The sequence below is a fragment of the Brassica napus genome, chromosome C2 (assembly GCF_020379485.1).
Source record: "Brassica napus cultivar Da-Ae chromosome C2, Da-Ae, whole genome shotgun sequence".
In the NCBI taxonomy this organism is placed as follows: domain Eukaryota; kingdom Viridiplantae; phylum Streptophyta; class Magnoliopsida; order Brassicales; family Brassicaceae; genus Brassica; species Brassica napus.
In genome coordinates, this window is record NC_063445.1 from 18,780,172 (window position 1) to 18,806,386 (window position 26,215).

The 26,215-nt window shown below is 35.6% G+C and overlaps 1 protein-coding gene and 3 long non-coding RNA genes across 7 annotated transcripts; 2 read left to right on the top strand and 2 right to left on the bottom strand.

The window, feature by feature from the left end:
* Positions 1–2,508: 2,508 nt before the first annotated feature.
* On the bottom strand, positions 2,509–3,900 carry LOC106356117. The gene is made up of 2 exons (XR_001271979.3): positions 2,839–3,900; positions 2,509–2,740 (listed from the first exon to the last, which is right to left on the bottom strand). It is a non-coding gene; the product is annotated as an uncharacterized LOC106356117 (long non-coding RNA).
* On the top strand, positions 3,864–4,359 carry LOC125582074. The gene is made up of 2 exons (XR_007319923.1): positions 3,864–3,953; positions 4,106–4,359. It is a non-coding gene; the product is annotated as an uncharacterized LOC125582074 (long non-coding RNA).
* A 9,362-nt stretch (positions 4,360–13,721) lies between these two features.
* Positions 13,722–16,112, top strand: LOC106357601 (transcription factor bHLH30-like). 4 transcript variants are annotated; one of them, XM_048747546.1, is made up of 5 exons: positions 13,731–14,182; positions 14,410–14,486; positions 14,550–14,722; positions 14,839–15,060; positions 15,425–16,112. In XM_048747546.1, the coding sequence occupies exons 4-5, from the start codon at positions 14,956–14,958 to the stop codon at positions 15,887–15,889; spliced, it is 570 nt and encodes a 189-aa protein (XP_048603503.1). In that variant the 5' UTR covers positions 13,731–14,182; positions 14,410–14,486; positions 14,550–14,722; positions 14,839–14,955; the 3' UTR covers positions 15,890–16,112. The 4 variants fall into 4 exon arrangements, with proteins under 4 accessions (XP_048603505.1, XP_048603503.1, XP_048603501.1 ...); XM_048747544.1 differs by having other exon boundaries at positions 13,905–14,182; positions 14,550–14,754; XM_048747548.1 differs by lacking the exon at positions 14,410–14,486 and having other exon boundaries at positions 13,722–14,182.
* Positions 16,113–17,813: 1,701 nt separating this feature from the next.
* Positions 17,814–19,609, bottom strand: LOC106357602. The gene is made up of 5 exons (XR_001272317.3): positions 19,227–19,609; positions 18,918–18,985; positions 18,529–18,812; positions 18,074–18,430; positions 17,814–17,987 (listed from the first exon to the last, which is right to left on the bottom strand). It is a non-coding gene; the product is annotated as an uncharacterized LOC106357602 (long non-coding RNA).
* Positions 19,610–26,215: the final 6,606 nt, after the last annotated feature.

Sequence of the window (26,215 nt, forward strand, 5' to 3'; positions counted from 1 at the left end):
CATGGTCTCTTTCTTGTATTATATTGGATATATATATTTTGGTTCAGAATCCAATGTATTGAATTAATCGTGATAAATAAAAATTAGAAAGACCAATTTTCAACGAATATATGAATATTACCAAAAAGACCAAACCTTATATTTTGTGTTGCTGCCTCGAACATTCATCCTTGGACAACATCAAAATTCTTCCGCATATCGAGTCCACAACGGATTCTTAGGTGGATTCCGTAACAAATCGAATAATATGTATCACACTTTCGCAACGACTACCAGAAACTTTCATCTCCATAACATTGACATATCATGGTGGCTTCCATGGTAACTGTCTCCAAAACAAAGTAGTTAAGATGATTTACTTATCATTTGATTCTTAAATCAACAGTCTTATCATCGATCATGACCACAGAATCCATGTCGTAGACTGCACATCAAATTGGAAGGAAGTAAAACTGATCCCGAATCTGCTGCAACATCAAATTGGAAGGAAGTAAAACAGATCCCCAATCTGCTGTAAATAAATATTTTCTCCACAATTAAAAGAAGAATAAACACAAAACAAAATTTTACATTGATTAGAATTATTGTTTGGGAAAACGAGAGAAGACAATCACCATTCTATTAGCTGTCACTCTCTGTGCATGTTTATGCATCAAAGTGCTTATGTTTAGTGACCGAAAATTAATTGAGTGTCTTACAAATTGTATAGATATTTTATACTTTTTAATTAGGTTTATCAAGATATTATTGTCTAGATAAATGGCAATTTTAAAAGACACAGCTGTTGAAAACAATTAAGGGAATGAACTGGATATTCTAAGAGATGTAATTACCTCCATGAATGGAGGCCTTAAAATTTTAATTTCAACATACGTAAGTAATTCATATTTAAAATAAATTAATCTAAAATATTTAATTAAAAAATCTCCTATAGAGAATGATAATATAAGAAAAATTAAATGTGATTTCCCCCATATTCTAACCGGGAAATAAGAACTAAATTTGTGTATTGGCATTCATAGAAGTAAACTTACAATATATTAATTCTAGATGTAAATTGCGATTTAGAGATATGTTTTACAATTTAATGCAATAACTAAAGTTTTATATTTTATAGTTCTTCAAAGTGTTATTTTATCATTAACATCACCACATTTAGTTAGATTTTAATTATATTATAATTTAAAAGTCTAGAAATATTTACCATATTAAGTTTCAAACTACTCAATTGTTAGATAGATAATCTTAGAAATTCAAGCAAAAAAAAAATTATACACAGATTGACAGAAAATATATATTAAAAATACAATAATATTTTAAAAATCATTTTATACAGCACACTCATAGTATGTTTATGGTAAATAAAATTATTGATAAAATCCTTTGGCCGGAAAATGTATGTTTATGATAAATAAAAATATAAGATTTTGTAAATTTCTTTTTTAAAAAATATTTTTATAATATACTGTCGGAGATAATTTTATATCTATCACATTTTTTTATTTTACTTTTTAGTTTTCTTGTTGTGTATTCAAAAAAAAAGTAAAATATTATATATATACAGTTTTATAAAAACAATAATGCTCGAACCAAATAAATCTACTATATATTGAAAATATAATCTCACATGATTTGTTCATGCTTATGATCATATAACTTTTGACATATGATTTTCTGCATGCAATCGTTGATGAGCAGTGTAAAAAAAAGCAGGATCGAGCAAAGTTTTCTGTTTTGTGAGAAGCATGATGTGAAGAGAAATCACCTCTTTTATTGCACTACTCTTATTATAATTTGATCATATTTAAGCAGAAAACTCACTTGACTCTAACTCCAGTCTAAACTGGTTAAACACAAATTTTTTTCACATAAGCTCCATTGGTTACCAATCAAAACCTTAAATAGATTGAAATCAATTATAATCTGTATTTGTTAAACAACAACCTATTATTTTCCTCTAGGTCCGAACTGGAAATAATAGACAATTAGGGCGGGGAAATCTTATTACAAAAAAATTGTGGTTCGACAATAATTATAAACCGGTTTGGAAATTACAAATAACCCAGGAGTGCAAATGTTTGATTATGTTGCAATAGTTGAGTTCCAAAAATTGATCATCAAATGCTATTAAAGAATGCAATGGTTCACTTAAACAGTTACAAATATTCATTTACATATTTTGATTATTCATTTAAATGATTGCATTGGTTCACTTATATCTCCAAAAAAATCATTCTGCAAACTAAATTACAAATTTTATAATTCTTTTAAATATATTGAGTTTTGTATAAAAATCAATATGAGAATATTTGTAAAGTATGAGATTTGAATGAGATTTTATACAAACTGAAATAAACAGAGTTAAAAAAAACAAATGATTTAAGATGTAAGTTTCTTGTAAAAGCGGTTATAAGCAAAAAAAAATAATGTATAATAAAATACAAATTTTTGTAACATCATGAAAGAAAGATGCAAGTTTTTTTTTTTGACAACCGGTGAGACAAAAAGTTAAAAAGACGAACCCCATGCCTTGAATTATAATCATATGATACAGAAATTTAACAAGAAAAATACAGAGAATATAAACGTAGGGCTACACTAACAACAAATATCTTCTTGTCGTTAAGAAGTCGTTATCTTCTTAACGTCTTTCGGATTATCTTCTTTTTCATTGACGAAAAGAATTTCGTGTTGAGCATCCTAACTCCCTATCATATTCTCTCACGATTTTCCATCAAATCTTCAGAAAAAAAAGATCAACAAGTTAAAGAGGTTTTGAACATGCAATGAAGTTATCAAACAGAGTATCAATATTGACCAAATGCAGTAGAAATATACCTTTTCAAATAAGGACTCTTATATTTCCCTGAGCGGTCACACTCGAGAGACTCTGACAATGATTAGTCCTTTGTTTCTTTGAGACAGCACACTAAAAGGCACCAACGGAATAGCCATGATCGTCAAAATGAAATTAGGAAATAATGCGTTATTTTCTTCTGACGCCGCCATTGTTAGACACAAGTCCTAATCAGGGAACCTGCAAGGAGAAGAAGCTCTGTTTAATCTGACATCTAAAAAAAAGCTAAAGGGACTGAAAGGAGACAAAAACAAAATAAAATTAATGGTGGGCAGTTATATCAGGGCTGAATCTGAGGGTGTGCGCTTTAAAAGGCCACTGAAATTAGGGCGGCGATCAACTACAATTAGATCCCGACTAATCTATAGTTAAGGTTTATACAGTAACAATTAGGTAGATCAACTCCTGCAATTTGAGATCTACACAAAACTTAGAGAAGTGACGTTTACAAACGAAACTACGAGAAGGAAGCAAAAGCAAGCATTGTAGAGATTTTTACAAACGAAACTACTATGAGGATTAACTTAAAAGGAGAGATGGCAAGAGAAAAATTGAGAGCGTGGTGGTGGTGAAAATAGACAAGGAAATATTAGGGGAGAGAGAGAGAGTTGTTTCCATAACCAAAATATTCCACCGTAATCTGTAGGACATTAAAAATAAATGGAAGTAAGAAAAAAAGGCAAATGAAAGTGATAAAGAGAAATATATAATCCGTTAAGAAATTTTCTTTCGAAGGGGTTGTGTCTTTTGGTATTTAAAAAAGTAAAGGGTTGTGACTTTTGAGAAGCAATGATTCACAAATGAAACTTTAAGACACACTGTTTAGATTTGTAATTGATGATGTCATACATTTAAATGAAATGAAAATTTGACCATTGGATTGTGTAAGGAAGCCATTTCTACCGTTCGATTTAACTTTTATTTTCTTATAAAAAAATGCTGACTTCACCGGAGACAAAAGTGGGTTTGCTATTATATATAGATTGAGGCGATTGCGTGTAGAGGTAGGTAGCAAAGGTGTAGGTTGCACGGTGAAGAAGATTTGTTGAGTAGCTATGTAGAAATTTCGTCGATGTTGCTGCTGGTTTTCGGTCAGGTGAGCTTCATCGTCTTCATCCTTCCTTGATGCGGTGGTCGGACCCGCCGACTGACTGTCGGGGGTGGAACCCAGAAAATTTTTCTTCAAGCGGTTTTTGGTTTGAATCTTACCCCAAAAAGGAAATCAAACCGGTTTGGTGGTTAGTGCAGGTTTTTCAGTGATTCAGAATAGAGCTTGAAAAGGAAAAAAACCGGGTTGGTTCGAAACAGGGGGAAGGGTGAGCAGTTTAAATTTCCAGGCTAGGGGATTGTGCCTGAGAGCGTTTTATCATTAAAATAACCAAAATAGGGGAACATTAATTTTGTTTTTTTTGCTCTGGAATATAACGATTCCGATTGGTAGTTAATTTGTAGTTTTGTACTATGTTATTCAATCAATGAAAAAGCAACAGAACATTATTCTACAAAATGCTATGTGCTCTCTATAAGTAATAACGTAGTGGTCTAAATGTCTAGTACACAAACAATTTTATGTTATAAAAGTAATGGAAAAGTCTATCTTTATTCATAACATAACATAGAAGTTCTTTATATAGGAGATTACACCGTCGTAGATAAATGGAAAGATTACAAATCATAATCTCTTGGTTATGAGCCATCCACAATTTGGTTCATAACACTCCCCCTTGGATGCCATAACCATTTAGAGCTTGTAATGTGCTTTAATGTTCTCTCATTAAAACCTTACCAGGAAAACCCAATTGGGACAAAACCATGGTAAAGAAAAAAGAGTACAACACACATTACTCCCCCTGATTTGAACATTACTGAAGGTATGGTAAAGAAAAAAAAGTACAACACACATTGCTCCCCCTGATTTGAACATTACTGAAGTTCCCTTGGACTTCTCCAATTTTCTGCAATCTGTGGTGATGAAGATCTTGGGCAGAATATGCTTCGTCCTCGAACATGATAGTTGGTTCTTCTTTACCATCGGCCATGCCACAATCTGATCGAACATATTGAGTCATCGATCTCAAATACACACACGAAATCTTGGATGATGTTGTTGTGATATGCGTGTACCACCATGTGTAAAACATAACCTGTCTGAAAACAAATCAACAAAACCAAATAACCCCTCTTTGGGCTGGTTAGTATAAAATAAACCAAAATCAAAGGCTTCTTCATCGTCCTTCTTATAGACCAATCAGATCAGTGTCTAAAACAAAACTTCTGCATCGTCCATCTCAGTACTAAATGGACTTCTGCATCGTCCATCTCAGTACTAAATGGACTTCTTTAACGTCCACCTTTGGACTGAATGGATCAGTGTCCAAAACAAGTGATCTCACGCCCATGTGCTAGATAATGGATGAGACTGGTCCATATTAAATCTCTTGGGTACCCTTTTCTGTATATACTATTTGATGCACAAGGATTTCATTGTTAATGTACTCAAGCTGTAATCCCAAACAAAACTTTGTTTTCCAAGATCTTTCATCTCAAACTCATTCTTGAGATATTCAACTGTTTGGAAAATTGTATCCAGAGGTTCCTATGATATTTAGATCATATACTTTGATGATTATCAATATTGTTCTCGAGAAGTTGCTGTACTTTCAGCTTAATATCCTCTAGTACTTTCATTATCCAGTGGACCATATAAATATGCATTCACTACATCAACTTGCTGCAAGTCTAATTTTCTCTCTTATATAGCCAGACTTATGAGAAATCTAAAAGTAGTTGCATCCACCACATGGAAGTATGTCTCCTCATAATCTATTACTGGTCTTTGTGAGAATCCTTGTGCAACATCAGCTTTATATCTCACGATTTCTGTTCCTCACAAGACCCATTTATATCCACTGGTTTTAACATCATATGGCGTCTTAATCATATGGCCAAATACGCCTTTCTTCCTTAAACTATTTAACCCCACGTTTCCGTTCAATCCAATATGTTCTACGAGTGTGCACTCTTATATTGACGTGGGTTCATGATCCTCGCTTATATTCATAAATTCAAGTGCTACCTTGTATGCAAATAAATCATCTTATGTCGACATTCCTTATTGGTTCCATTATGTTCCAGACATGATATAATCGATTGAGATTCATTATTATCAGGACCTTTAAAACTTTGCAGCTTGGCGTCCCAAGCTACATTGTTTGGTACCTGTACCTTAGAGCCGGCCGGCCTTATCTTCATGTCTAGGATGGTTTCCTTAGTAACTTCGGATTTGGATTTTGATTATCATGCATTTTGATTATCATTCTCTGCACCTTTCTTTTGTTTTCAAGGATTCTTATCTTTCGGAACCTATTTGGTCTACCACGTTTCATACGTTGTCTAGATTCTGTAGCAACTTGACTGTGTCTCTTCTTGGACATCAAATTCATTGGTGCTTTACAAGCTGGTTTATATATGACTTAGTCATTCTTTTTTGGGTCAGCAAATGCGTCTGGCATTTTATTAGCTAGCTTTGTATAATCTTTGGACGTCTATTTCACATTCTTTAGTCCGAGGATCTTGCTAAGACATTGATGGTTGATTCCATTCTATTTCTTTTACCATTCTTTTACCAGCTTTATTATTTTTTTCTCCTCCTGGTCTTAAAATAATCCGTGTACCTGGCCTCAAATATAATCATCCATAGTTGGCTCAAAGTACTTTATTATTGTGGGAGAATCATATCCAACATATATCTCAATCCTCCTTTTGAGGTCCCATCTTAGTTCTCTGTGGTAGAGCAATTAGTACATGGACAGCACATCCAAATGTCTTAAGATGGGGTATGTCTGGCTCTTGACTCGTTAATAATTGTGATAGGGGATATCTATGCTCACTAAATAGCCTGATGCGTATTAACTTAGGTGCATGTAAATTTCGTGTGGCCCAAGCTGTGAATGGGAGTTTTGACCTCATAAGTTATGGTCTATCAGTCAGCTATTTGCGTTTTAAAAGATTTCGGCTAAGCCGTTATTGGTATGGACATTTATCACAAAATTGTCCACACTTACCCCCATGGACATACCATAATCATTTAAACGCTTGGGACATGTATTCACCAGTATTATCTAGACTTATAGTCTTTATTTATGAAAAATAGGCTCGTGGCCGTTTTACTGGTGATGGCCTAATGAGTTTCTCTTGTGTAAATGCTACACACGTGAGATTCTTTGGGATAACTCTTCTTATCTTTAAATGTGTGTCTTTTGAATATCAATGTTCGCATCATGTTTGGACCAGGATGGCCAATCCGGTCGTGCCATAAAGTGTATATTTTCGCAGGCTTTTAGCCTCTATCATACTGATCTATGCATAGTCTAGGTCAGTAGAGAATGCAGGTATAGTCTTTAGGACTTATTATGGTCTTGGGCGATTTGATACATATATCTGAAGGAACTCTTTGTTTCCTTCGCCCATTGTTTCAATATGGAAACCATTCATTCTCATATCTTTAAAACTCAATAGGCTGCTCTTGCTCTTAGAGCTGGGTGAATATAAGGCATCATTGATTTCTAGATTCATACCCTTAGGCAATAATATATTAGCCTAGCCATAGTCTTCTTTCAGACTGGCGATACCTGCTTTAGTACTTATATTGGCGTTTTTCAGTGTACTCATATAGAAAAATCATTCATTCATTTAATCTAAGCAGACAATGTAATAGAAATAAATTCAAGGAGATAAAAATCAGAGAAAGCATACAAGCAAAACAATCACACAAGTTTGATGTCGAAATCAGATTATCAACTTGATTCTTTTAGGCAATCATAAGTCTCATATTCCATAAGATCATTTTGATCATGTTTGAAATTATTTTCACCATCTTGATAGACCAAGTAGGTTTCAGGATTCTTCCCTTTTAGACTCTCTTTGATAGAGGTCACAAAAATGTTTGGGAGTCCTTCATATCTTAGCCCAATGGTTCCCCATTCCACATCTATGGCACACTGATTTGGTCGAGCTTTGTGGTTTAAATGATATACCACGGCCACTGCCTTGACCATGGCTCAAATTGGGTTGATACCCATGGCCTCTGCCATAGTGATTCCCACGGCCAAATGTGTTATAGTGGTCATGGCCACGTCCTTTCCACCCTCCACGGCCATGACCGTGTGGTCTATCATTCTGGACGTGGTTACCTTTTTTTTTTCTGTGGCCTTATTGGTATCAGGTAATAGGGTTAATCCAGGAGGTCTCAATTCACTGTTTCTCATCAGTAATCCATTATTCTGCCTAGCTAGCAATAGACTCATCCACGGACTTATAGTCCTGGATTCTGAGATTCCTCCAATCAAATAAGGCCTTTGGTAACAACACCGTTCTTTGGTGATCATATCTCAATTTTTAACTCTGTCCAAAGGTCTAGAAGATTCTCTATAGTCAGATACTGATCTTTGAGACTCTTAATAAGATGATGGCTAATAATTAATATTGCCCTGTATCAATTTTCTCATTGGCATTATTGCCTTCTGTGATACATTCACCAAGTCTTTTTGACTTTAGGATAATCTTTGTATCCAATGCCTACCGTAAATAATTATCTCCAGAGAGATTTAGGACAGCAAAATCCAGGTTGATTTTCGACATCTCAAATCATATATCACTCAATATTTAGGTATAATTTTCATTCGGCATTACTCTTGAAAACAATCAATTCGGATTTCAATCTTGTGAGGACAATGAGACTATCAATCTTAAAGGCATTTAATCAATCAGTCAACTTCTAGCAAGTCTCAGCAATACTATTTCTATGTGCTCATAATATTATAGTTTATCAATACTAGCAAAAACAGATTCAATTAATCATGCAATTAGGATTTAACAATCAATAGATTTTAGCAAGACTAGTAAAAAAATTTATTAATCACTCAATCAGTTTCAAGGCTGATTTTAGCAATACTAGGATATAGATTTCAAGCATGAATTTCAATGAATCAGTTTCAAGGTTGATTTTAGCAATACAAGAATATAGATTTCAAGCATGAATTTCAATAAATCAGTTTCAAGGCTGATTGGTATTTAGCATAAACCATGTGTAAATAATTTATCTAGTATCCAAATTTATCAAACCTCAAAAACATATAATCAGATCAATCAATTTAATCAAACTTAGCATACAGTTTTAAACCTCAAGACATTAGATTTTATCATGAATCTATCAACCTAACATACGGATTCTCAATTCTCAAAGATATCCAAATCAGATCAATATAACCTATCATACGGATTATTTAGAGTTTCTAGATATAGGGTTAGGGTTTATCGGATTTTAACTTGTAAAAACCGATTTGGGGTTTTAATCATGTAGGAACATGATTTAGGGTTTGGGGTATCGAACTTTTAGAGCTTCGATTTACTCAATTAGGGTTTTTTTATCTATTACCCTATGGTTTTGATTCATAAAGATTATGGTTTTAGGGTTTCATTCTTTATCAATCAATCCATGTTTGATTATGAGTTCTTAGGTTTTGAATTACCTTTTAACCTTAGATGATTGTTGAATCGGACCACCGCGAGCTGGACACGAATGGGACGCGAGCTGGAATGGATCGAGTCGCTTCTATCGGGTCACGGACGTCCTTTGTTGCTTGATCGGGAACGCCTTGATTGTCGGACGCGAGCTGTCTGATGTTGTCGCGAACGAGGAAGAGGTCGCGTGCTGGAACTGCTCTCGGGTCGCGAACGTCTGAGCTAGGATCATGAACGCCTTGGGCTGAAGCTGATCGGGGACGCGAGCTGGAACAGATGCGGAAACAAGAGACGTGATCGGGGTTTAGGGTTCTTCGGATCGCCGGCTAGGGTTAGGGTTTTAGGGTTTTTCGATTTGGGTATTAGCTTAGGAATTTAGAGTTTCGTGCTGATAACGTGTTATAAAAGTAATGAGAAAACAGACATTTAAATACTGAACTTATTCAAATTTGCCAAAAAATATACCAACTCTTCATTAACTTAAAAAAATAACAAACCTACGTTGACTTGACCGTTTTAGATATGAGTTTAGTCAATATTAATTAGCGTTAAGCAGCCGTTTAATGTTAACGAAGACAAAAGCTATGTAGTTTAAAAATTAGAATTTCTTAAGAAAATCTTAAGAAACCTAACCCAATTCGATTTCATCTCTTCAGCCTCTCATCTATCTTCCCCTTATAACCCTAATCCAAGACCGTAATTCACTTCTCCTTTGATTCGTCGTCAAAATCCGAGCATGAACCCCAAGGCACGAAGAAAAAAAATTCCTATCCGTCGATCCAAGCCAAGAGAACCCAAGCATGAACCCCCACTCGTGATTGAAAGCAACGCAATGGAGAGGAATGGAGCTGTGGACGCCTAATTTAAAACTTGATGTCGTGTGTGTTTTCAATGTTTTGGATGATGCTTTGTTGTTCTTAAACCTTCATGTCGTGTGCTTTGAGTGTTTTGGGGCAATTTACCATCGATCTTCCTTCTGACCTTCATGCAATTCCTGACCTAGACAAGGCTTGTTCTATCAAACCACTCTCTCTTCGTAAACCGTACCGATGCTCTCACAAAATTCACAGAGGTATCAAACTAGTTTCTTCCTCCAACGGCTTGCGCTTCTATACAGCAAGCAACATGACCTTACACTGATTACCTTGTAAATAGACATGCCTTTCATTTTTTTTTTTTTGATATGGTTCCATCTCACTTCTTGAGAGAAAGAGATACAGTCTTTGTATATAATGTCTCTTGTTATTTGCTGCAATAAAAATGACAAATACAATTAATATTTGCTTCATGCTTAGATCTTTTTGCTAAACATCTTGATTTCTCCTGTTTTTTTTATGTGTTGAGAAGACTCTGATTTAGGTTCAGATTATCAGGTAATTGCTAAAACTCATTTAAGTGTTAAGACAAGTCTTGTTTCAACATTAAGAACATGGTTTACAATCCAAACAATATAAACACACACACAAACACGCGCACACACACACGTTTCTTCTTGAACTGAAGCTCTAGTTCCACGTTCTTATAACGCACTAAACACTCCATATGTACATCTAAATAAACACTTCATTCCCAAGCTTCTTGTTCCTCCTACTCGACAGGATCTTCAACGTGTAGGCTGCACAACCATAACATAGTAGACATATAAATATCAACTTTGTCTTGGCGTTTGACTTTTTATCTTTCTCAGTGTTTTCAAGCTTTGGAAGTATCTTCCATCTCTTAAAGCAGTGAACCTTCTACCCACTTAAACAAATTTTCCTATCAGACAACAATTATACCGACAATCAAACACAGACCAACCTGTAAAGTCAATGAAATCGATTTTAGGAGAAGAGATGAAGCTGATTTCAGGTTCTGCTGTGAATAAAGAGAGTTGAGATGTTAGAAATCGATTTTGGGTTGGGGTTCTTCTGTTTTCGATTTGGGAACTTGAGTTATGAGATTCTAATTTTGAAACGACGTTAACGTGAGCAGTGAACGACCAATTAACGTTGAATTATGTTGACTAAACTTATATCTAAAACGGCCAAGTCAACGTAAGTTTGTTATTTTTTTAGGTTAATGAAGAGTTGGTATATTTTTTGGCTAATTTGAATAAGTTCAGTATTTAAATGCCCGTTTTCTCTAAAAGTAATGGAAAAGTCTATCTTTATTCATAACATAGATGTTCCTTATACACCGTAATAGATAAATGGAAAGATTACAAATCATAATCTCTTGGTTATGAGCCATCCACAATCTGGTTCATAACATTTTAATATTACTTCCAACACATTTGTTAAGAACGTGTGCAAGTAAAAATATAGACTATTTTTAAATTTTAATTTAAACCAAGTTAATCTACAAATTAGATATCAACAATGAAGTATTAGATCTAAATGCGTAGATAAAAGAGAGATAATCTAAAGAATGTTAACCCATTAACCTTTTTGCTTTTCTAATAATTCCACCACAACACAAAAACACAAGTTGCAAACTCTATATATCCTTGGAAGTTGGAACCATACACAAACGCATGTAAGTGCTCCTATATAAATCTGCATATGAAAGCAAGCTATTGTCGCTTTTTAACTCTTTCAACTCCTATCGTCGTTTAATAACCTTTCCTTTCTTATAGAGAGAGAGAGAAGAAGAGGGAAAAAAGAGTAGAAAGATGGAGACTTTTAGGTCATCATAGAAAGGAGTGATGTGCGCTAAGAAACAAGAAGAGATAGAAAGTTAAGGAGCCATGAACAACATACAAAATTACCCAAATGACCTATTCCACCAACTCATCACCCATCATCATCATGATCATCATCATGATCATCATCATCACCACGATCCTTCTCAATCCGAAACTTTCGGAGCTCCAAGTAACAACACCGGATCCGGATTCACTATCTTCTCCCAAGACTAAGTTTCCCCAATATGGTCTACTTCGGCCCAACCACCGTTCGATCAGTTTCCTCCTCCATCTTTCTATGGGGGCTTCTTCAATAGAAATCGAGCTCATCATCAGGGTTTACAGTTTGGGTACGAGGGTTTTGGTGGAGCCACGACAGCAACATATCATCATCATGAACAGCTTCGCATCTTGTCAGAGGCTTTAGTTCCAGTAGTGCAAGTTGGCTCGGGTCCTTTCGGGTTGCAAGCTGAGTTAGGGAAGATGACAGCGCAAGAGATCATGGATGCTAAAGCTTTGGCTGCTTCAAAGAGTCATAGTGAAGCTGAGAGAAGACGAAGAGAGAGAATCAATAATCATTTTGCTAAGCTCCGTAGCATATTACCAAGCAACACCAAAGTAAGTCCTTATATTTTTATACATCATCAATCTCACATATATAACACATTAATGATCATGATATATTCAAAAAGGAAATTTTAATAAAAATAATATTACAAAACAATGTAGAATTTTTATAGAAGGGAGGTTTGTTAGGAATTAGGTTAAACCTAATTACTCCCTCAATTCCTAAATATTTAGAAACACACATATTAAAAAAACGATTTTTTGTCAAAAAATCATCTTTAAAACTATAAATTAATAGTATTCAACCAATTACAAAATAAACTATTAAAATATGATTGGGTACACAGTTTTTAATAAAGTAAAAGTTATCTAGAAAAATGAAAACATCTTATATATTGGAACATCAAAATTCTGTAAAACATCTTACATTTAGGAACATACAGAGTATTATTTAAGGATCATTTTATTAAAAAAAAAAATATTGAAGGATCATTTTTATCTTTGTTTTGGGGTTCTTAGATATATAGGAATCTTGTAGTCTTGTATCATTTGCCATTTTTCATGAAACAAATTCACATAGTTGACAAAAAACAATGTAGAGTTGAAATGAATAAACATATCAGCAGTGACAAGAAAGTTCATGTCACATTTTGTCTCTTTGTTTTTATGTTTATTTTTTACAATTTAGGTTTTTATGAAAGGAAGAGCATAATTAATCCGGGGTTTTTAGAGTAGGGTTCTTAGCGGAAGTTAAGAAACTATTTCTTAATTTCCGCTAAGAACCTCATCCTAAGAATCCTGGGTTAATCATGCTCTAAATTGTTTAAAGGTCTTCTCTTGAATCGTGGATCTTCCGGGTACTTGTTAAATTCCCGAGGAGAGAATCAGTCAGAGACTGTAGAATAAATAAAATTGTGGGAATATGGAACGTCAATGTCGCTTCTTGGTTAATTGATGTAATAAAGAGAAACAAACGCGCTGCTTAAAAAGAATAAAAGCAACAAAAAACCTTATGGCATCATTATCGGTAGGCTTTAGGTTGAGACCCTTAGCGTAGGATCCCTTAACTTTTAACTAAAAACGCTAAGGGACGACTCTTAAATAAGGAACTTTAGGGTCGTCCCTTAGCGTTTTTAGTTAAAAGTTAGGGGACCCTACGCTTAAGGGCCTCAACATAAAGCCCACCGATAATGATGCCCTTAGACCACCTCCATTGGTGGGTTTAACAAGGGCTCTTAAAAAAACCAAAAAAATAAAAATAAAAATGAATAAAAAGCAGAGAAGCGGTGTTAAACAGAGGTCTTTTAGAATTGTTAAAAACCCCTACGTGGCGTTTTCGTATTGGCTACTCATAAAAGACAAAAGGTCCGTCTCTCTCTTCATCGTCCTCCAAATCCTTCGATGAAATCATCGTTGCCGGAAAAGTATCCTTGAAGTATCCACGAAGTTGCCCAATTTAATCTTCCTTATAAATTGATCAAACCCAACAACTCTACTTTCGAGAGACAACGAGTTCTTCATGAACATCTCCGTCCTTCTTCTTCACACAGTTTCGAAGGCTCTCTCTCTCTGTAAGCTTTCATCTCTCTCTCGATCTCTAGGCCTACGGGATCATGTATTATTCTCGATCTGGATCTCTTGTAATGAACTTTGGATTTTTATTTTGATTTTTAATAGCGAATTATATCATTTTTCATGCTTCGTCTGAACTGACAATTGCTGTTTATTTTCTCCATTTTTGATTGATATCTTAGAAAGGTTAAAGTTTTTTTTTGTAATATTGTGACAACGTATCAAGGCTTCTGCGTGCTTGGCTTGGGACAGTGCTGCGTACCAGAGGACCTCTCTCTATGGAGATGATGTTGTCATTGTCGCGTATGTCCATGTCTCTTTCTAACATCTTTGTGATGAAACTCATGCTTTTTTGATCCATTGCAGGGCACATAGGACTGCACTTTGCAAGTCCAAACGTGGCAACTTCAAGGATACTTTTCCTGATGATCACTTTGCAAGTCCAAATGGTGGCACCGTCATCAGACCAAGAGAGTGAAAGACATTTTTTGTCCACATGTTTGGAGATCGACGATGGGATTTTGTAGCGAAAGTGTCAGGTTTGAAGGTGGAGGGAGAAACATAAGACTAGGTATAGGGTTTTTGTTTTGGTAAAAAATGGTTGGTCTTTGGAAAGGACCTTCCATTAAAAGATATGATCTGGTTTTGGCTGCAGGTTTGAATAGAACAGGGAAGAGTTGCAGGTTAAGGTGGGTTAACTACTTACATCCTGGTCTCAAACGTGGTAAGATGACGAACCGATAATGAGATAAAGAATTATTGGAGGACTCATATGAGGAAGAAGGCACATGAAAAGAAGAAGAGACCTATGTCTTCAGCTTCCTCGTCTTCAGACTGCTGCTCATCATCTATGACCACTGCAGCTACTCAAAAACGAGTGTGTTATGTGTCTCAAAAATTTCCCAAAATATTGTGTTTCACTTGCAACAAATCATTTCACCAAAATATTGCGTCTCTTACCATTGCAACAAACCATTTCACCAAAAAAAAATTTTAAGAGGTCTCCCATTGGAAGAGGAGAAATTTAATTAGACTAACGTTCTTAACTTTTCAAATCACAAAATTAACTACTAAATTAATCATTAGAACCTTTAATAGTCTCTTACCAATGGACATGTTCTTATTGCCCAGCTAAATCATCACTTCTCCAACCACATAATTTTTCTCCTCGATAATATCAAATTTTTTGTTTTGTAATTATGTTATGTTTCTGATTATGCTAGTTTTTTTTTGGTACGCAGACTGATAAAGCGTCGTTACTAGCGGAAGTGATTCAACACGTGAAAGAGTTGAAGAGAGAGACTTCAGTGGTCTCGGAGACAAACTTGGTTCCAACGGAGAGCAAAGAGTTGACTGTAGCTTTCACGGAGAAGGAAGACATCGGAGATGGCAGATTCGTAATTAAAGCATCGGTTTGTTGCAAAGATAGGTCGGATCTATTGCCGGACATGATCAAAACGTTGAAAGCAATGCGTCTCAAAACGCTCAAGGCGGAGATAACAACCGTCGGGGGACGAGTCAAGAACGTGTTGTTTGTCACCGGAAAAGAGTGTTCCGGCGAGGAGGAGATGGAAGAGTATTGTATAGAGACGATAGAGGAAGTTTTGAAGGCAGTGATGGAGAGGAGTAACGTTGAGGAAGCATCTTCTTCTGGGAATGCTAAGAGACAGAGAATGAGTAGTCAGAATACTATCACCATCCGTTGAACAACAACAACATCACATGTGATCACCTTTTAATCGAGTATTTTCGTTTGGCGTATCTACGTGTATGTTCTATGGAAATGAATGTTGTACGTCACGTTTTACCTAGTTATGTGTTTGTGTACGTGTGTATGTATAACGGAAATATTTGTATCCGTTGGCGCTCGGTTTGGTACTTTGTTCTTCTTGTTTCGTTGACTTGGTTATATGATTTTTTTCTCTTCTAGAATATGATCTATATATCAGCCAAAAGATGGTGCATGGGGTTTGCAGGCTTGCAGCATTACTCTGGGGGATTTGAATTTGGTTTTCGTGGGTTTTTTTTTTCTTTTGAATTTGCTGTAGTGAAACCAAAAGAGACAATGAAAAACAGGAAACGTAAAATGATGTGTGTCATTGATTGGTTTTAGCCGGGTTTAGGTCCGGAGAAAACAAAAAGAGACAGGGTTTGGATTCTGAGTTTTGTACGTTGATGAGCAGGGGCGGACGCGGTAAGGGACGTGCCCACGTCTCATTCTTAATTTTCTTTAAGCAATTAAAGTTAATCAAAGCCGGTGCCCCCATCTAACTATAAAATATAGTGAAAAAAATTTATGTGCCCCCGGTTAAATGCAGTTATAGATCCGCCACTGTTGATGAGTCGAGTCTTCATCTTCGATGATTCTCCATCTCCGGCGAGTCTCCATCTCCGGCGGGTCTTGGATAGAGAAGCTGAACGTGACGGCAGAGGGCTTCACTAAAGTCGCAACGGTTGAGAGTTTCACCGGAGTTGCAGCGGTAGAGAGTTTCACCGTCGCAGCAGCAGAGAGAGCTACACCCGAGACGCAGCGGCAGAGAACTTTACCGAAGACGCAGCGACAGTAACGAGATTGAGGTTTCTGTGCACCGCCGGGGCTTCTCCGTAGCTTTGTCGTGACGCTTCTTTTTCTATAAGCGTTCCTAAAGAGACATACGAGGTGAAACAACTGTGAAATGTTTGTCGGTTCTTGATTCACACCCACAAATGAAGAAGAAAGACAAATATTGATTATTATAGAAGTTATATGTCTGAGCGAGAGAAAGAGAAAGACGGAGGAAGAAGAAAGAGACAACACGATGGGAAGAAACACAAATTGACAAATCTGAACCATTAAGCACTTTATCCTACAGATCCATTAAGAGACTCTTACTTGATTTTTAATAGTATTTAAGGAATAAAGTTGTTTAAGAATCTTGAGACTTTTATGTCTCCATTGCAAGTCTCTTATTTTAAGGTTCTTAAAAATGAAATAATATTATTAAATATTATTAAATATAACATAATAAAAGATAACATTTTAAACATAGATTTTTAAATAAAAACATGAAAACAAAGATTATTAAAATAAACGAGAATTATTTGAAAGAAGCATAATCACGTCCAAATCTACGCCATATATGTTCAACCAAATCATCTTTCAGTTGTTGATGCATTTTCTTGTTCAAACACCCATCATATTTGCGATATTTGTAGGGATATCTGTAAAATACGTGAGATCGACATGTGAACTTTCGTGGTCTTCTCTTTGTTGGAACTCTGAAACATCAAATTGGTGATTAAAGAGTTTTATAAACTTGTGATCAAAGAGAGAAAATAAAGAGAAGATGAGGCTTTTTATAAAACTTGTGATCAAAGAGAGAAAATAGAGAGACTTGAGAGTTTGTTTATAAAAGTTGTGATCAAAGAGAGAAAATAGAAAGACACGAGAGTTTGTTTATAATGATTCATCTAAAGTGTTTTGATCTAAAGTATTTTGAGAAGAAGAAGCCATATATAGTGATTAAAGAGAGAAGATGAGTAAAGAGAGATGACTTTGGTGTTATGAATAAAAAGTTTTGTTGTGAATTATAAAGACTGAATGTTGATCGTGACTGAGAAAAAGAGAGAAAGCAAGAGTGTTTGTGGTTGTTGTTTCTAAAAGTCAGAGTGTTTGTTATATAGACACAAGCATACAAGTTGATTCTTTACAAGTCTGTGACATAAGACAAGAAGTACAAACAAGTAGTAACAAAGAGAATCTTGGATCATTTGTGATATAAGCTTTGCACTCTTTGAACGATACAAACCTCCTTTGAACCCAATCTGATACAGACGAAAGGAAAAAAAAATCAAAAAGCAGAGTTTGTGCCAAAGGTGTGTAGAGAAACAGGAGAACATAGATGTTTTACCTCAGTTGAGCTGCCGGGAGAGAACCACCGTAAGAGCACTCCTAAATGTACAACGGCCGGTGAAGATTATTTGCGACATTCCAACATGTAGACAAGTAAACTGTAAGGCCTCTCTCACTACTAAAAGGTTTTGGAGCAATGTGAAAGCGAGAAAAGAAGAGTTCAATTCTTACAAGTACTGCAGTTTTGTTATTGTATCCGAACACTTTAACAACGATTGCAACTACCAGTCTTTATCACTATCACCAGTAACATTGCTGCAACCAGAATAACATGGTTCCACAAGAAGTGCATATGTATTAACATTCCAATACTCGCAAGGAACAGCGCTGCAAAAAAGTTGCGGATCGTTTCCACCTGAAAGAGAGGCACAACAACGATAAGAACAGCTATATATGGTAGAGTAAATTTTTGGTATAAAAGAAAAAGAAGGGAAATGTATTTTATAAATTCACCAAGTACGAAACACTTCGTCAAGTTCGAAAGACTCAAACTTGGGAGAAGATCCTCAAGTTCGAAGAGCAAAAATTGACATCTTATTTGTTCAAGAGTGTGCTGGGCGAGATCAGTTGTTGAGATCATCCATCACTCCTGCCGCAAAGGAACCCAACTCAAGACTTAGACCCAGTTACCTTTCCATGCATCCCTTGAATAGCTTTAAGTGACTCCTCCTCAGTCTCATACCTCAGGAAAGCAAATCATCTTGGTCTATTTGCTACTTTATCCATCACCAAGTTAACTACACGGGGAACATTGAGTTAACATTTTAGATTTTCTTACCTCATCATCCTAGACTTGGTAGTAAAATAGATACTGACAGAAAGTGAAACAAGGGAGAACATACCAAGTGTAAGCTTGCCAAATTGTTCAAAAGCTTTTCTTAAGTTATCTTCAGTTGTACGGAAATAAAGCCTTTGTTTCCAAAAAAAACATAACATCAAACCCTTTGTCATCAAGTCTCATGTAGACAAACAAGGAATCAAAGCAACATAGTAGAACCATAAACAGAACATTAACACAATGCAAATCCAATTCACCAGTTCATCAGAACTTAGACACCAACCAAAAGATGAGTTGAAAACATAGACATCTAAGAAAATTAGAAGAAAAAAGACAGAGACAGCGACAGAGAGAGAAAGGGAAGGGAGCTTACCACTCACATACAGTTTCGTCTTCGGACCAGAGATAGAAGACGGTGGAGATGAAGAATCCAGCGAAGAGAGACAGCCAGAAACTAATAATCCCCCGACGTCGTGGCGTCTGCAAGCTGAATTCACGACGGTTCCGACATTGATTCGTCCGCGCCAGCAACGAGAATAGACAGACGAAGGAGAAGGAGCAGGTGGTGGCTGAAGGTTAGTCTTAAGAAGCGATCTCCAGAACACGACGGATTAACAGCGACTATCAGCCGCAATCTTCTTCAGTCGCTGGGGATCATCGCACGCCTTCCGCCATCGATCCTTCAACTCTCTCTCTCTCTCTTCTCAAAGAGATGAACGCCCCAAGGGCAACACGTGTCTCAGAAGACCGTGTCTTGTAACCCCTAAATAAGAAACGTTTTTTAGCATTTAATCTAATTTCCTTTTTTTTAACGCAAATAAAACTAAGACACGGTCTGAGAATACCGCGTTAATGATGATCTTAGATTATACGGTAAGATAGTAATCCGTTAACTGATGGATTGACCAATAGGAAATGAGAAGAACTTATTGATATCTACTTTTAATTAATCGTATAGGCAAAAGGATAAATTTTTAAATAAAAAGTGTATTGCTTTGGAGTATAAGCACTTTGGGGTTTCGGAAGTAGTTTAAGGTTCATGTGTTATGATTTATGAATTTAAGTTGAGTCTATATGGAGTTTGTCGTTAAGATAAGATTTGAAATTAAAGTTTGAAAATACTAGATTGATAGTTTATGCTAATATTGGTGTTTAAGTTTAAAAATCTTGGATTTATGAATTGAGATGATATAGAGTTATATAAGGTTTATAGTTTAGTGTTTAAAACTTTAAACCCTATATGTGCCATATATTTAAAATTAGATTTTACATTCATTCATCTCGTAGTTGTAAAGCATGTATTTCACTTATAAAGAGTAATCACTTATATGTGGCAAGTCAGCTTTTAAATTCAATAAAACATTCAAAAAAATTCCACGAAAAACAAACAAACACATTACACATTTAAACTGTTATGTTATAACATGTTGAAAAATACAGGTAATAGATGTGTTATTTGTAGTGATGATGGTATATCTAGAAACACATTGTTTAACATAATTATTATTATGTTTCCTAAAATTAGTGACAAATTTAGAGAAACTATATAGTAGTAAATTAGTAATAACTTTATAGGGTAGTCACAAAACAGTGGGTATTTTGGGACTTTTTTGTGACGATTAAAAAAGCCAAAAAAATCCATTACGTATGTGGCAAATTAGTCGCAAAGTGCCACTACGTTTGAAACTACTTTGTGACTACAAGCATGTAGTCGATATATAGTCTCAGTTCCGTCCAGGCCTGGGCTTGAACCAAAACATTCGATACAAACCTATGGGACCTACTATTTTTGTCAAAATTTTAGGGCCTATTTTTTTCAATGTTATTACTTATAAATATATCAATTTGACAATTTATTATCTCACAAAAAAGATTAAATGGTTTGGCTATGTTGTCCATTGAAAAAGATATGATCAAGAAGCTTGATTACGAAAGTTTGATGGATAATTTTGGAGGACGGAACCAGTGGCTTTCGCAAACTAAAGGTCGCTAAAAGGTCGCAAACTTGTAGTGGTACATAGTATATATATTTATCTGTTTTTTTTTCACCGAAAGATTATATTCACATTAAAATAGACAAGAACATACATTGTAATCACAAAAGATCAGACACAAAGATCAAACCCAAAGCCGACGAGTTAAAAATAACCTTTGGAATCCAAAGCCAGCGGATGATAAACAATCCCCGAGCGAAAACATGACGATTCTAAAACTAAAAACTATTAGAGGAAACCCATTATTTGGGTCTTCTCAGCTCAAGCCCACATCTGAATCAAAGCCCACAAGTGAACAGAAGCCCAAAACTGAAGAAACACTTCAACGGTCTTCTGCAACACAGCTGGAGAAAGCACATGAAGTGTACGGGAAGAAGAAGATGTCTACAGCTCAGCTGGTCCCGGTGCACAATCGATTCCAGCCATTAGATCCTGAAGACACATGAGATGAAAACCCTAGTGCTTAGCATATAAATATGAATGTTCTATGTAACAGGAACTCTAGTCAAAATAAATAAGAAAGAAACATTTTCACCTTTCTCCTAGTTTGGTCATACTTTCAAAAACCAAAGGAAAATAAAGCTTATCAGAGAACGAAAGGATGAAAGTTCCTAAGCAACATGATTCCTAAACTCCAAATGGCTCCTGAAGAAGATAGCTCGAACCAGAAGCTTCCCATAGTGAATTGTGCAGGCTGAGTAGAACCAAGCTTCAAATCCCGGAGCAACAAAACATGTAGTTCCATAAGAGTTAATCGGAACCGGCGAAGTCGAATCTAGAGACATAAATCGACACGGAAGAAGCAGGAGAAAGATGAGGACTCGATCATACCTTTGGGTACATAGGGAGTGAATCGCTTCACACCTACCAAAATCAATCTTGAGAACCTAGACGTAATAATAATTAAGATAGTGTGAAGCTTGGTTTTAAATGGCGACCGCTTTGAACACCATGGCGAGTGGCGATCTGTGGCGATCTCCAAAACGCCAGAACCCCTCATGGCCATGCGAGGTACACATGTCGACCGCCTTTGCTCGCTTTTCTTATTTACTGGGTATCGACCATAGCGTCGCTTCGTTGTTGAGAAACAAACCAAGTTGGTTTAACAGAATTTTGGTTTCTAAATCCACAATGGTTAAGTAAAATAGTACTATACTCTAAATATACTAAGCAGAAAGCCCTAATCCATCTAAAACCCTAATTACTTCAACAATAGTACTATATAATAGTAACATGACCCTATCGTTTTTCTTAAGTTCTTGCTTTCTCTGCTAGATACACGGGCAGTAACTCTTCTTTATTTATGCAAATCTCTCTTTGACATAGGGTTCATAGGATTTTAAGTTGATGTTCATTACGTATATCATTTTTTTGTTATCTTGTTTTGTTTTAGATTTCGGGTTTTGCTTTGGTATTATGCTTTGAACATGTGTTTTATGTTTTCTACATTTATTTTATCAATGAATAAGGTGTTTTGGTTTCTGAAATATATTCTTTAGGGGTAGAAGCTGACTGTAATTTGGCTTTTGGATACACATGGCGATCGCCATAAAAAGCCATGGCGTGTGGCGAGTGTCGACCCTCCTAACGCCAAGAGTCGCCATTCGACATTTAAAACCCAGGTGTGAAGCCAATGAGCCAGAAGGGAAGAAACGGAACATGCAGACTTAGAGAAGCAAACACCACATCGTTGAATTGGAAAATCTGGGATCTCCACCTCGAGACAAGATAAAATCCGACCGATCTGAAAAGGAACAGATCACGATCTACAATTTCCGGCTTCAAAATCGACATGCAACAACACTGATTGAAACACGGAGACAAAACAAAAACTACACCCGACCATGGCTCTATGTGAGCATCCGGAGTCAGAGATCGGAAGAGATGATTGAAGGCTTTTGTGGAGAAAAAGGAGCGGATTTGTTTTTAGAGAGAGAGAGAGAGAGAGAGAGTACACAAACTGTTAAGTTTGTCAACAACTTCCATTTCCATTAGAGCATTAGTATCTGTCAAGTGCCAATAATTTTCTTAGAACAAAGAATCTCTAACCCAGAATTGTTTACTTCATGTATATTTAATTAATGGACGAGGGATGGTCAAAGAAACCGAAACAAAAATCTGAATTAAACTGCGCAAAAAATTGAATCTAAATCGAATTGAATCCATTATAAATATTCTGATAGATCTGGTTCTACAGTATTTTGGATTTTGAGTTTTACCAAAACCGAATCCGAATTAAATTCTGAAAAACCTATAAAAATTTAGAAACCCTGAAAAATAACGTCTAAAACCCAAACCGAATCTCATATAAGTATACAAAATATTCAAAATCCAAATAAATACACAAATAAGCATCTATAACATGAATAATTAACTTAAATACTCATATTAATGTATATTTTTGGTATTGGTTAAATATTGAGGTTTTTATGTTTTGAGATTTTCATTTCAAATTTTATGATGAAAAAGTTTTTCATATAAAATTTAATGATATATGTTATTTATTTTTAAGTTTAAATATTGTTTGATATGTTATAGAGTTATTAGTTGCTAATTTTAACTTGCTTATGTTTCTCTCCTCTTAGAAAACCACTTCTTAATCATGACATCAAACTTTTGTTATTGCAAATTGCTTTAAACTTTCAAGTTTGTGATCTAAATTGTGTATTTTTGAATCATAAACAAACATTTTGATAATCGAAATCCAAATTAGAACCAAATCCAAATCTAAAACGGATTTGTGAAGTGTTACTAAATCCGAACCAAACCCAAAAAAAAACTTGAATCAAATCCAAACCAAACTTTAAAAGATCTGAATGCAGCCAAATTCCCTATCCCAAAGAATTGAAACCAATTGAAACCAAACTGAATTTCCTTGGACATCCAAATGTCCATGCCTAAATAAAAGAGTAGGATGATCTAAGTATTACAAATTATCGTATTCAGTTCTTCTGCACGAGTAATTTTCCGGTTTACAAATGGATTTTAAATTTTTACGGCTTTAATGCAGATAATAATATTGAACATTAGATTTGAATGAACAAAATTGAAAATCTAAAATTTAGATAACGTAGCTTTAACTTCTCACTCTTTGGTAGTGTGGTATAAAAATTGAAAATCCAAAAATCAACTTGATATGAGTTTCCGACAAACTGTCGACGAATGATTCCAATGACATTCCGACCTTAATTTTTCGTCGTAAATTTCCGATAAAATACAGAGTGAAGTCACGTCAATGTTAACTTCTGATGAAACACTGACAACTAATTCTGACGATATTCCTATCCAAAGATTTTGTCAGAAATCCGATAAATTACCCACTAGAGTTTTCTTTGCTCGCTTTTACGTCAGATTCACCGTCGATAACTTAAGGGTCTAGATTGGTTCATTATGGTGAACTCGACTACCTGTTGGACGTCATCTACTGTTAGGATCAGCGGAATTCAACCAAGAGAATGGGTTGTGGTTCCTTCGAAACTGATAAATGGCATTGTCACATGGTTTATTGCGGAATCGGGGTACCCTATGTTCTTGAACACCTCGTCGAAAAGGTCTTCGGATGACCTCTTTGTATCGATAATTATCCTCGATAACTGGCATCTTCCTACGTCAAGTTGAAAGACGAGAGTGTTGTCGTGCGTTTTGTCGAACTTTAAAGTTTTGTGTGCGTATAAAACAATCTCTTGTTTAGGGGGTACTGTTGCTGATGGTTGCGTACCCCTTGTAACCGATGTTTGGTAGATTTTGGTCGGGATGATAGCGTTAATACGTTTTGGGGTCCCTTGAATGAAGTCAATTTGTTTGATCGGGCGACTGAGACTTGATCTCTCGTTTTGTTTTGTTCCGAAATCTGATAGATTGATGTCGTTTCATTTTGAGGGTTAATGGAGAAAGGGGCAAGAAGTCATATATTCGAGGTCTATTTTTCTGCCTTGAAACCTTAGATCGGGATTTTAGAAAGGATGCGTCTCGTAATCTTCCCCACAGACGGTGCTAAAATATGGATCTTAGAATCCAGATTACGTATTTGAGAGTTTTTGTAAATAAACTAGGGAAGAAAGAACGTTTGGGCAAAAATCCTTAGAACAAGAACAATGTAATCAGGTTTAAGGTGACAAAAATGGATTATGTTGATGACAAGATCGAATATGTCAACAATAATTAAAAGATATACCAGGTATGATGAACAAATCCAGGTCGATGTGTTGAGGTGAGATCTCAATGTCTATGTTATGTGTATGCAGGAATGATTGTCTTCTCCTTCTGGTCCTCTTCTTATTATATATATCCATTTCACCGTTATTACTGAAGTTCATAAAATGCATCTGTAACCATATCATGCATCCTATCATGATCTACCATCTGATCCTCTTGAGGATAACTTTCAGAAGGCAAATGATTCGGTTCATCTCTATTACGACGAACATTTTCATACTGATTACTACTACTAGCTTCATTCCAACTATCATCGCCCTCTCCATGGTGAAACCAGATGTAGTAATGTGGGGTAAATCCTCTATTTACTATATGTTTCCAAACCGTTTCAATAGAAGCAAACTTGGTATTCTTGCATTTACGACATGGACATACCTTTTACCTGTTTCATTCGTTAGAGACGTCTTTCCGGCCTGGTACATTAATATCTCTGCCCCGTTGAGAAATTCTTTCGTCACTCTTCCTGCAAAATCTTTATGTGCATACATCCAACTCCGAAGCTTATCGATATCTCGAGACATTTTTTTACTCTTTTTCGTTTTATTGTGCATCTTAAGAATGAGAGAGGAAAGCATATTCATAGGAAATTTTTGATTTTGGTAGGTGGGAATGTTACAACGAATTCACTACACTATAAACTTTACTACTAATTTACAACTACATTCCTTGTAATAGGGTCGTTAATTAGATGCAAAGTGATCAATGTAAAATAGTCGAAAATAACGTCTTTTTACGACGAAATTAACAGGTCGTCGTAAATAAATTGTTACTTTCTGACTAATTTACGATGAAATATATTCGTAGCAAAATTACGTCAAAGTTACGACGATTTCCAATTTTGTCGTTATTTCATCGTAAGGACGACATTAAATTATGACTACACAATTGTAGTCGTTATGACCATGTTTTCATAGTGTTATAGCTCCGATGTCACTTGCTCACAATCCTGCGTATCCCTCGGGATTCTCTTGAGTCTGTTCAGATCAAGCTCGCAGTTATCTATTGAACTCGAAGCCTATCCTTCGAACTCTGCCATCCACTTGTTCCCAGGCCCAACTGATCGGGTCCTGACTTCGTTGCTAGATTAGGGTTGAACAACACCTCTCGCTGAAACTTTGAGAAAAGATGGCTTGGTCAGTCACATGAACATCAA